The sequence below is a fragment of the Alligator sinensis genome, unplaced genomic scaffold, assembly GCF_000455745.1.
Source record: "Alligator sinensis unplaced genomic scaffold, ASM45574v1 scaffold927_1, whole genome shotgun sequence".
Classification (NCBI taxonomy): Eukaryota; Metazoa; Chordata; order Crocodylia; family Alligatoridae; genus Alligator; species Alligator sinensis.
Window position 1 is genome coordinate 1,130,990 of NW_005842155.1, and position 12,002 is coordinate 1,142,991.

Genomic DNA, 12,002 nt, shown 5'->3' on the forward strand with positions numbered 1-12,002 from the left:
CAGTCCATTTGGTCGTAGATCGAAGCATTGGTATCAGAGCTCAGGCACTTTTCTGTCCCCTAGTTTGTAAATACCATATCATAACAATAAAAGCACACAGGAAAAGACTGTCCTCCAAAGGTCTAAAGATTATCTCATTTGGCTTAACTCAGCTTTGGTAATGTTTTCTAAACAACAATATTTTTAACTTAACTAATTGAAAACAATTATGGTGCTAAGGAGTTCCCAGACTGTTAAATAACACTTCTGGCAGCTAAAATTAAATACAACAGATATATTATGATATGTTTGTTTTTGAATCTGCACTTGCTGTAAAAGATCAAATACATGAAGTTAACTTTTAAGATTGCACAGGCTAAAGTGTAGCAATTCAAGAAATTTAAATGTAATAAAGTCGAACAGCAATGCTGCTTCATCAGAAGTAGGTATCCAGTATGTGTTGTCAAAAAGAATAGCTTCTGGCCACACAGAGCAGAGAAAGGGCAGGACCCACAAGAGACGTATTACTTCCAAGAGTCAGGTTAACCCTTCCCTGGCCTCACAACTGCTGCAGTTTTGTATGGTGAGCAAAGACCCAAAGCTCAGAATTTGGTGGCAGGTGCAGTAGCACTTGGGTCTTAGCAGTAACCCACAAGAGTGTTCTGCCCATATGGCTGGAGGCTTGACCCCCTGCCCTTCCCTTCCCCCCCTCCCGGCCACGATTTCTGAGCACTTGGGCTAAGGACAGAAGTTACACATAAGCCAATTTAAGTGGTTTAAACCTGCAACAGAACAGAAGTTCAGTGCACATAAGCCAGTTTCAAAATGGCCCAAACTGGTTTAAGATAAACCTGGTTGAATGTAGTATCAGACTTAACTGATTTGGGTCAAGCTGATTTATGCAACTTCTGTCCCAGACCTGTTCCTGGTTTAAGTTAAACCAAAGTCCCTCAGAATCCCAGCATGCACTGCAGCCCTGGGCTGTGCTGTGCTGTCTGCTCCAGAGAGCAGGGCTAGCCCTACCCCTCTGCTCTCTAGCTGGAGCAGGAGCAGGGGCATGGCCAGACCTGGGCCTGGCATGATCCCCCGAGGCAAAGGGAGCAGGGAGGGGGTTTATTTCCCTCCTCCCCCCCCAACTGGGGGACTGCAGCTGGGGTGTGCCTGGCCAGGGTATAGCAGCACCTGTCAGACATTTCCCCACCCTTACTGCCCAAGCAGTGGATGGTGGGGTGTGGCCAAAGCCAGCTGGCATGGCCCCACCATCTGCCTGCCTCACCCACAGCTGGGGCTGGGGTTGTGGGGCTGAGCTGGGCAGGCCTGCAGGCACAACTGAGGGCAGACACAGAGGGGCCAACCTGGGCTGGGCTGTGAGAGCCAGGCCCTTCCCAGTGAGCTGCATGGCCAGACTGCTTCCACCTCCCCACGTCCAGGCTGGGTTGTCATGGAGCCACAGGCAGCTGGGAAGGACCCGGCAGGGCAGACCCAGGCCAGACCTCAGGGGCAGGGCCCTTCCCAGCCAGGTGCACTTCCATGACAACCAGGCCCAGCGGCATAGGCAGGGCCAGGCATCGGGCTGCCTGGGCTGGCTCAGGGCTACCAGTTGGCCCAGAGCCCAGCAGCCGCCGCCACACCCCCTATCCTATGCAGCATCTGGCAGCTGCAACTTCACCACAAGCTGCGCACTGGCCAAGGCCTCTGAGGCTATTCTGCCTTCTTCATCTCCAGCTGCTGCCACCCCTGCCCTTGCCCCTGCCATGTCACAGTGGGTGGGTGGGTGGACGGGAAGTTTGAGCCCTGTGGCTTCTGCCCAGCTCATGGAGCTCTGGCCCCAGCAGTGAGGGAGGTGGGGGGAAGCTGCGCACTGGCTGGGTCCAGCATGGCTGTTCTGTTCCCCTCACCTTCAGCTGGAGCTCCTGCTCCTGCCATGCCACACAGCGCCATGCCAGCAGCTTCTGCCCAGCACGTGGAACTCTGGCTCTAGCTCCCAGATGCCTTCCACCTGCTCTGCCTGCCCAAAGGAGCTGGTCATCGCACTGGGCATGCAGAGCGGATGGAAGATGTCCAGGTGCTGGAGCCAGACTCCACGCACTGGGCAGAAACTACTGGGCTCAAGCTTCCCACCCTCCCACCCAGAGCAGTACAGCAGGGGCAGAGGCAGGGGCAGGGGTGGTAGCAGCAGCAGCAGCTGGAGGTGAGAGAGACAGAACAGCTTCACCAGCCCCTGCCAGCACACAGCTTGGACAGCCCCACCTGTGCCACTGAACCCAGCTGTCCCAGAGCCACAGCCAGCTGCCAGGCCCTTCTCAGCCATCTGTGGCTCTGTGACAGCTTCACCTGGCCTGGGTGTGAGGAGCCAGAAGCAATCTGGCCACACAGCTCCTGTAGCCCCAGCCCAAGCTGCAGCCCACTGGGAAGGGCCTGGGCCCCGTGGCCCAGCTCAGACTGGCCCCTCTGTGTCCACCCTCAGCAGCACCTGCAGGCCAGCCCAGCTGAGCCCAGAAGCCCCTGCTGCAGCCACAGCCTAGGCAGATGGCAAAGCCATGCTGGCCGACTCTGACCAGGCTCCCCACTGCAGGAGCAGTGAGCAGGGGGGAAATCCAGGCAGACCCTAGCTGTGGTCCTTGTGTCTGTGCCCATGCCTGAGAGGGGAGACAGGTGAGTTTAATTACCCGCATCCTGCTTAGCCTGAGGCACTGCAACATCTGGCCTCTGGGACAAGCCTGGGAAGGGCTGCTTCCCCCCTCATCCTCCGGGCACATCGCAGCTGAGGTTCCTACAGGCCAGGGTGGGGGTTTAAACCCTCTCCCCAATCATACTTAGCCGCCTGCTGGGGGGAGGGCTGACAACACCCCCCAGGTCAGATTCCCTCCAGCCTTGTGGCTACTGAGGAAGGGAAGGGAAGGCTTGCTCTAGTGAACCCCAACTTCTAGCCTGTGCCATTGCAGGCACGTGTCTGCATTTCCAGAATCAAAAATGAACATCTATTCACTTGCAAATCAGTTTAATCTATGTAGGTTAGACTAATCTGCAAAGATTGAATCAATTCAGGCTTGGGTTTTTTGAATGTCTGTCCCTAAACCTAGGGCTTGTGTAACGGTTAAAGACCACATACAGCAGCTGCCCATACCACTTGTGGCACTGGCACACATGCCACAGGTTGGCCACCCCAATCTAACCAATGTTATTTAGGTGCCAAAGTAACTCTGAAGTCGGGCCTTAGATCTATATGAAGTCAGGAGTATCATATTTTAATTATTTTTATTAAAGAGCATTAGATTTCATAGACATTAGGGCTGAAAGGGACCTCAGAAGATCATCGAGTCCAGCCCCCTGCCCAAAGCGCAGAAAGTCAGCTGCGGTCATAGGATCCCGGCAAGATAAGCATCCAGGTTTCTCTGGAAGGTGTTCAATGTAGGCGCTTGAACCACCTCCGGTGGCAGGCTGTTCCAGACCTTGGGGGCTCGGACAGTAAAGAAATTCTTCCTTATGTCCAGCCTGAAACGGTCTTGTAGTAGTTTATGACCATTCAACCTAGTCGTCATCCCTTGGGGCACTCTGGTGAACAAACGTTCCCCCAGATACTGGTGGTCACCCCTGATAAACTTATAGGTGGCCATCAGATCGCCCCTGAGCCTGCGCTTTTCCAAGCTAAAGAGCCCCAGGGCGCTCAGTCTGTCAACATAAGGTCTGTTTTCCTGACCTCTGATCATGCGCGTGGCTCTTCTCTGGACTCTCTCAAGATTCTCCACATCCTTTTTGAATTGAGGAGCCCAAAACTGGACACAGTACTCCAGCTGTGGCCTCACCAAGGCCGAGTACAAGGGGAGAATGACATCCTGGGATTTGCTTGAGAAGCATCTATGGATGCAAGCCAGCGTTTTAGTCGCTTTATTAGCTGCATCATCACATTGAAGGCTCATGTTCATCTTGTGGTCAATGATGACCCCCAAGTCTCTTTCTTCCATAGCGCTAGCCAGCATAGCACTGCCGAGCCTATAAGGATGCTGCAGGTTTTTCCTCCCAAGGTGGAGAACCTTGCATTTTTCAGCATTAAACACCATCAGGTTCTCATCCGCCCATTTGCGGAGCCTATCCAAGTCAGCCTGGATAACCTGCCTGTCTTCTGGTGTGGATGCTTTGCCCCCAAGTTTGGTGTCATCAGCGAACTTGGCCAGTCCGCTTCTGACTCCAATGTCCACATCATTAATGAAGATGTTGAACAATATGGGTCCAAGGATAGAGCCTTGTGGGACCCCAGTGGTCACAGGGCACTATTAGATTGCATCCTTTGCTGTTCTAGACCTCAGAACTGGCTGAAGGGGCTTTGCTCAAATTAAATAAATAATCCCCTTCATGTTTCTACCACATTTTACCAAAACATGGAAAAAATGTTTAAATATGTAGATGTTTGAGAAGTTATGGACTTGTGAAAACAAGAGATTTTAAAGAAAGCAGCTATGTATTATTAACCACAGAAAGAATCATTCAGCATACACTGTAATGAGCACTATGAGAATCTGAGCCATGTTACTTTTCCAATTCAACTTACTATTTTATAGCTGTGTTTACTTTGAATATATTCCATTACAAATCTAGTGCATTTTCCAGTCTATTTACGCACCTACAGTCAGTTCCCAAAATAGGTGCGGGAGGGGAGGCGGGGGGGCCTAGAGCAGAGCTGTGGCCTCTCTTCCTCCCCTACTCACCACAGGGCTGTTCCATCCAGAGCCCCATATTGCCCCTACCCTTGCCACCCCCTCCATACACATACTAGGAGAGCCACCCAGGACACCTTCTCAGATTGAAGAGTGCCCACCACCCAAACAGCCCCCTCAGCAACCCACAGAGCATTCTCTTCTTACCAGGCCTGGTTGCTGTCTCTGCTTTTCAAAGTCAAAAGCTAGTACTGGCAAGCTCTTCTGCCTGGCTTCTCTCCCACAATTGTGCAATTCCAGTGCTGGGGTTGGAGCTCTGCATTGAAGCTGCTCTGACTATAGAAGGTCTCTTTAGCAAGCTTTTCCCTGATAGTTTCAGCAAACCAGGTTGTGCCTCTCAGTGCCAGGCTTGGTCATTACACATTACCTTTGCACACTGGCAATGTGTAGGGGATGCACGTAGATGCACGTGCACCCCCTGAGCGTGGCAGTGCACCCCCTGCAAAAAGGCACCGCCAACACTGCTGTGGCACCTGTGGGAGGTCACTGCCACCAACGCCAGCGATGGCGTCCATGGGCGGTCCGTGATCACTGTTGGCTGCCCCCAATGCTGCCGGCAGCATCTGCGAGTGGTCATCGACTGCTGGTCAATGCTCACCACCCCCCACCCCACCCCCGTCGCCAACAGCAGTGTGGCCTCCTGCAGGAGCTCACTGGTTGCCGCTGCCACGCTCCCGCCATGTCCATCCAGCCTCCAGGGGCACGCGGCGTTCATGCCTTTGCACACCTCATATTCTGAGCTTGGAGCTGGTCACACCTCAGTGTCATTTAGAAAACCCTTGACCTGCTCCTACTAAGAGGCTTTCTGCAGTGAGAGTTCATCCATAACAGAGCAGTGCAGGTAGGAGATTTTTCACCTCAAGAGCAAAACTGAAAAGTGAAAAAAAATAATGATTTCCATTGACATTTTTTCAAATACTCTTTCATGTTTTTCCACCATTACTGTTCCCCCCTCTCCTCATCTGCATTTTTCACTGAATGCACTATTTGACTGGAAGGCTTGCCCAACTCTAATCCAGAGCACAGAGAGCCCTAGCTAGGTCCCAGTTCACCTCTCTCACCAGAGGCTCTGGGCTGTTATACTGGACCTGCATTTTTGTGGGAACCCATTTGGGCCAGTGTAATCCTCAGCAAGGGAGGAGTGAGTGCAGTACAGCTGCTGGAGTGGTATCCTATAAAGGACCTAGAATGCAGATGAGAACTAGGGAATACAAGACTTGGTTCCTACTGGAGAAAGGAGATCAAAGAATGGCTTAGAGAGGAAGGAAGTTTTAGCCATGCTAAACAATTAGGGAATGGGATTTTTTAATAATGAGAATCTAAGTGGTGTTTTACTCTGACAAGAAAAGAATTCACTGAGAAGAAAAAATATGCATGACAGGTTGATTAAAAATGTGTGTTCCCTAGACTCGTGATTTGGGTACTGTCTTGAGCAAATTAGGGTTGCTAAATTTTTGCAGTTGCAATTATTGTATTATTCCCATTCCTATGAACAATTGGGATTTATGATGTCAGAATATATCAGACACACAAATAATTTGTTTAGTTTTCCAGGACCAAGATGAGATGAGAGGTGACCGGACTTTGGGTGATGGGTTCTGGAAATGGATAGCCCACAATAGGGCATGCTTATTTTTTCCTGGTACGGGTCCTCAGAAGAGAGGGGTAGATAAGTCATAGGCCTTAATTGTTCAAGAAATACTTAATGAAAGATACTTATCAAAAAATGGGCCACCTGGAAAAATAGAACTCGGGATACAATGCCCAGGTTCTTGAGGTAGAGTAAGTGACTGATGATTATATTGACTAAAGAGGGGAGAGAGCTGAGGGGAAGACATGGTTGCAATGAATTTCTCTGTTTACACAGGGACACTGCCTAGCAACAGAGTGTGGTTTTTGTATTCCAGAACTAGTGATTCTAGAAGGTGGCTCTTTGGGGCAAGTCTGCATGAGCAGTGTTGTGCTATTCTGCTTCAGCTTAGTAGCACCCAGAAGAACAACATGCAAGAATTGTCCACCGGTATTTCAATGGGTTGAAGCAACAAGATTTAGAGTGAAGTTACACTTTATGTTTAGACCATATTAAGGGAACTTAAAATACAAGTGCCCACACATTAAGGCTTATTAACTCATACTAGGTATCCTCTGAGCATCTCAACGTTACACCACTTCAGGCACTTCTGGACAATACTACCTACCTTGTGTTGGGGTAATTTCAGTTTGCTTCACAGAGATAAATGAGCAATTTGCAGTCTTTCAGAATCCCAGGATTCACCGCTTCCAGCCCCCCAATCCCTCCTCCCCAACCCTTAGAGCAGAAATTGAGCCTAAGCTTCCTGGCTCCTAGCTACCCCCCTCCTCACCAGCTGTCTAGGGGCAAATCAAAGCTCTGCTGGCAAAAAGAAGGTATTAACTCTTAATGCACAACTGCTTACAACATGTTCTAACTAAATCATTCCACAGGTTTAGTATGGTCTAAGTCAGAGGTTCCCATACTGTGGTACACGTACCCCTGGGGGGCAAGACATCTCTGGAGGGTATGCAGGAGAAATTGTGTAAGAGTAGATTTAATTGTCATTATAATAATACATGGCATTTAAGGGGTTAAAATATAAAACATGGTGGTATGGGGTATGCAGGCAGCTTGTAACTCTGGAAGGGGGTACACAATAAGAAAAAGTTTGGGAACCTCTGGTCTAGGTGTAACATACAGCTTTACCCTCACTGGACACCCTATGGACACTGAAATTAGGAGCATTTCAATCTAAGCCATTTTGTTTCTCCCCTAACTTTAATTTAATGAGTTTATCGAAGAGTCAAAAGGCTGTGATGATGCTGGCTTTGTTTAATGGACAGCAGTATACCAGACCTGTCTATCTTCTTGGCGGTCTAGCAAAGATCTAATACGTCTTCCTCTATCAGGAGACTTGACTGATGTTTCTGTAGGTCTTTAAGCCATTTCTAGCTTCTGCCATCCTATCTGCTTTTCATTACATGTGAAAGCATTTGATATTTAGAAGCAGGCTTAACTTTTCATTGTCCATTTCCAAATAAAGTAAACACTTCTCACAGTGCATCTGCAGAAAGAGGAAAACTACCAGGGTTTGTGGAGAAAAGGGTTAAGGAGAGCAAGCGCAGCAAAATCTTAAGTAACTTAAGCATTGCAGTATGGTAAGATAATTACAAGCAAAATGATGCCATATATGGTAATATTCACAGGGATTTAGGAGAAAGCCAAGTGATGGGCACTGTTGCCCTGGGAGAAAGGAAATGCAATTCATGTAGTGATGAACTGCAAATAACCTTTCATAAAATGGAACAGTTCAAAGCCCCGAGTTTGTTTGAAGAAAGTTTTTATTTTTCCAAAGGAGCAAAGTTGTAAGGTAGATTTATTTGAAAACTTTGTACGCAAATGTCTTCAAATTAGGGTGCTTAGCTTGGAATGCTTCCAAGGACACTTAATTTTTATCAATAAAACATGGAAATGTTTCAGCTCTGAAGCTCAAGCAGGGATGAATTTATCCTTTAACTGTCCAAACTAACTTGAGTCCAGTGAAATGAAAGCTATTGGGCCTAATTAATTTTGTTAAACTTCTGAAAACCAGGAGGAGCAATTCTCATCACGTAGTGCCTAGGAAGGAATTGTTTCTGGCTTGCTAAGGTTTAATCAGTGTCATCCCATTTTAAAATCTTTCTCTGATTTTACTCAGATTTTTATGCCCACTTATCACTGCTCTCCTGGTAGAGAAAATTAACTCCAATATTTCCTAATTAGGAAAAAGAGTGGAGCTTTAATTGATCCAGTTAAATAGTTTCAGTTTCAAAGGATCAAACTACATTTCAGTGGGACTTTTTAATGTATTGTTCTTTTTTCCCATCCACTTAATGCAAAGACAGAGAGGCCTGATTCTCATTTAGAAAAAGGTTCCTCTACACAGCATTGACCCAGTACGGTGAAAGGCCCTAGCATAAGCATAAATAACATTCACTTGGACTTCAAAGCTAAAAGAACACTAGCATGACAATTCTGGGCTAAAAGAATTTAGAAAAAGTGAGACAATATTATATTGTGCTTAGTGAAGGGAGAACAAGGCTTTTCGTGTGTATCAATTCTGAAAAGTGACCTTGTTACCATCTCATTCAGACCGATCCCTATAGTACTGAATTTGAAAGTCAGGTGGGCATAGTTTAGTGGCAAAAGGATATGTTTAATGTTTTTGATTACTAGCCCAACAGTGCTGGGAAGATTGAGCTGTTTTCTTTTCCAGCTCCTGCATCTTTAAGCCCCTTATAAAAATGAATTAAGAGTATTCCTTCATGGCACGATACAGAGGCTGAGAGGCATGGGACTCTTCAGCCTGGAGAAGAGAAGGCTTTGAGGGGACTCGATGACAGCCTTTAAGTATATAAGGGATGTGAATCAGGAATGGGGAGAACATGGGTCCACCAGGGCATCCCAAGGGAAGACAAGGTCTAACGGTCACAAACTTTGGAAGACCATTTTAGACTAGACATAAGGAAAAACTTCTTTACCGTCTGAGTCTCCAAAATCTGGAATAGACTCCCCGCAGAAGTGGTGCAAGCACCTACTCTGGATATGTTCAAGAAACGCCTGGATGCTCGCCTTGCTGGGGTCATTTGACTTCCCTTCTAGCCACAATGTCTATGAAATCTATGAAAATCTATTAAATCTAGATGCCTAAAGTAGCCTTAAACAAGCTAGCTCAGGCACCAGAGACGAACAAGGCACTCTGCCTGAGCTAATTTACCCTGCATCTCAGCAAGGCTAATTAGCCTGGGTAGAGTGTCATGTAAATATAACTATATTACTTCCATTACCCAAGCTAGCTCTGAGGGAACCAGTTTTGTAGTCTCTCGTCTTTGGCACTGTGTTGTTCCAGCAGGCATAGAGTTTTGATTGTGAGCCAAATGTGCCCCTTGTTGAACCTTTTATACCTATTAGACGGAGAGATGTCTTGAATATATAGCATGCAAAATCGTTATTAGCAGGGCATCAGAAAGAACCAAACTCATCTTCCAGATCCCAGGCTGGTTCCCTCGTAGCCATTTTTATAGAGTCATTTGCTACAGATTGGAACTGGGATGCCAGCTCTAGGCCAGATAGAGGTTTCCCCACACAGGGGAATCTTGTCACTCAGAAGTGATGTGCCAGGTATCCAGGTTGTAGTTGTATTGGTCTAGAGGCAAAAAGAATCAGAACTCGTGGTAGAGGTGATATCTTTTATTAGATATTTACAAAAAAACTGTTTTATTTGCAAGTGATGTATAGCAGGGGTTCCCAACCCCTGGGCCATGGCCTGGTACTGAGTTGCGAAGAGTTGGCTGCCAGTCCGCAGGAGGGCTGGCTGCTGCGTTGGACGGCCAAACCACGGACTGGAAGTGGCCGGCATCCTGCGGACCGGCAGCCAACCCTTTTTTATACCGAGTATAAAAATGGTTGGCTACCTGCCCACAGCATGCCAGTCACCCACACTGCTGGTCCACGGCTTGCCGGTCTGGTGTCACTTCTGGTCCGCGGCTTGCCAGTCCTCAGCACAAAAAGGTTGGGAACCCCAATGTGTAGCATTCTTAATGGAGGCCAGGGTCTGGCCCACATGGTCAAACTTTGTTTCCATTGAACTTAAGTTTCCATTGAACTGAGTTCAATGGTAATGGGGTCATGCCCATATTAACTGAAATCTGTATAAAAGTTGAGTTTGTGATTAATTTATTTCCAGGTTGGAGTTACAGAAGTTACAACTTATTATTATTTATTGCTGATTTTTTTTTTAATGGCTATTTCCAGTTTGTAGTTAATGATACATATTTTGTTCTTAAAATACTGGCAGACTCACTCTCCCTCCCAGCCCTACATTTATAAAATGTTCAAATGCTGCCAAAGTAAGATGAACTGTCATTTGAAAATGCAGAAACGATTGCCTTAAATGGCCCAATGTCCAGTCAAAATACAGAAGGAACAGGGCTGTCTGTAGCTGTGACATTGCATTCCTGGCAAGCTGAACTCATGTGACATTGGGGCAAATGAGAGACTGAGGTGAAAGACCAAGTGTGATTGGGGAAGTGTGTATGCCCTTTTTTACTATCCCAAACACAGCCCATTATAGAGGGAATCTAATAGTCTTTTGTTTTTTGTCATTTTGTTGTTTTTTTTCTCTTCTCTCCCCTAGAGGGGAATCTGGTGCAGGTAAAACAGAAAATACCAAAAAGGTCATTCAGTATCTGGCTGTGGTTGCTTCCTCACATAAGGGCAAAAAGGACACCAGCATCACTGTAAGTGAACTCTTCCCTATTCAATTTTCCTTTTTAGTTGAACTTTCTTTAGCTTATTAAGGCAGCATTTAGCTGACTGTGCTTAACTGCAAGGCAGTTTAAGTGATCAAAATGTTTGCTACTTCCATGTCTTGCCAAATAGTTGACATATTAAGAGTACACAATTATGTCACAGCTCCATGTTTATGGAAAAAACTTTTGTTTGACATCCCTTTGGGCACCAAAGGGAAATGTACTTTGTTAGAAGAGAAATATTCATAGCTTTCCATATGTACATCAGCTATTTATATCCTAGCAGTAACTGCCTGAGCCCTTCAAGGAGTTAGGGTCCTTATTTTACCTTTGCCTCCCTGGCAACTAAAATGTTTGCAAAGAACTTTAAATAAAATGTTTTCCAGTTGTAACAGGAAAATGTATGTGAGCAATACCGGATGATATAAGTTAAACCTTGACCAGTTATTATTTACATTTATTAGCAGGTTTATTTTGCTACTTAAATAATCCTTGCATCTAAATCTTTCTGAGTTTTCTGCTTTTTTCTTTCAATTTAACTCCTTTGATAAGGGCTAAAACTTTCAAAAGCATCTAAGGGTAACATGGTTAGAGTTATTTGAGTGTTTAACTCCTGCTGTTTTCAGTGGTGGGGAGGGGGTCAGATATATAAATACCTTAGAAAATCAGTCTCTGAGTAACTTAGTCCTATTTTCAACAGTAGCAAAAACATTTCAGAGCCCCATTGACCTTCTGTGAGATGGGAGACCCTTCTACACATGCAAATTCAGCTCAATAGCAACCAGTTATAGAGTTAGTATACATTTTCAAAGTCTAACTTTATAGCTGGTTGGAGCTTTTTGTGTGATAGCTACTTTGCACATGTCACTGGTTTTAAGGTAATTGTACAATTAACCTGTTAACTGCGCAGTACCTGTAACATGGGGGGGCGCTTAGGCTCTTCATTGCCTCTGTCCATTTAAAACATGGAGCTTAAGCTCCTAGATCACTTTGAAAATGTTACCC

The 12,002-nt window shown here is 46.4% G+C and overlaps 1 protein-coding gene across 3 annotated transcripts in view; it reads left to right on the plus strand.

Moving 5' to 3' along the window:
• Positions 1–12,002, plus strand: part of MYH11 (myosin heavy chain 11) — a 95,789-nt gene that overhangs the window by 34,865 nt on the left and 48,922 nt on the right. For all 3 annotated transcript variants that reach the window (XM_025206429.1, XM_006025582.3, XM_025206428.1), the window contains exon 5: positions 10,883–10,985. In XM_025206429.1, coding sequence (XP_025062214.1) covers positions 10,883–10,985 — 103 coding nt within the window. The remainder of the gene's footprint in view (positions 1–10,882; positions 10,986–12,002) is intronic.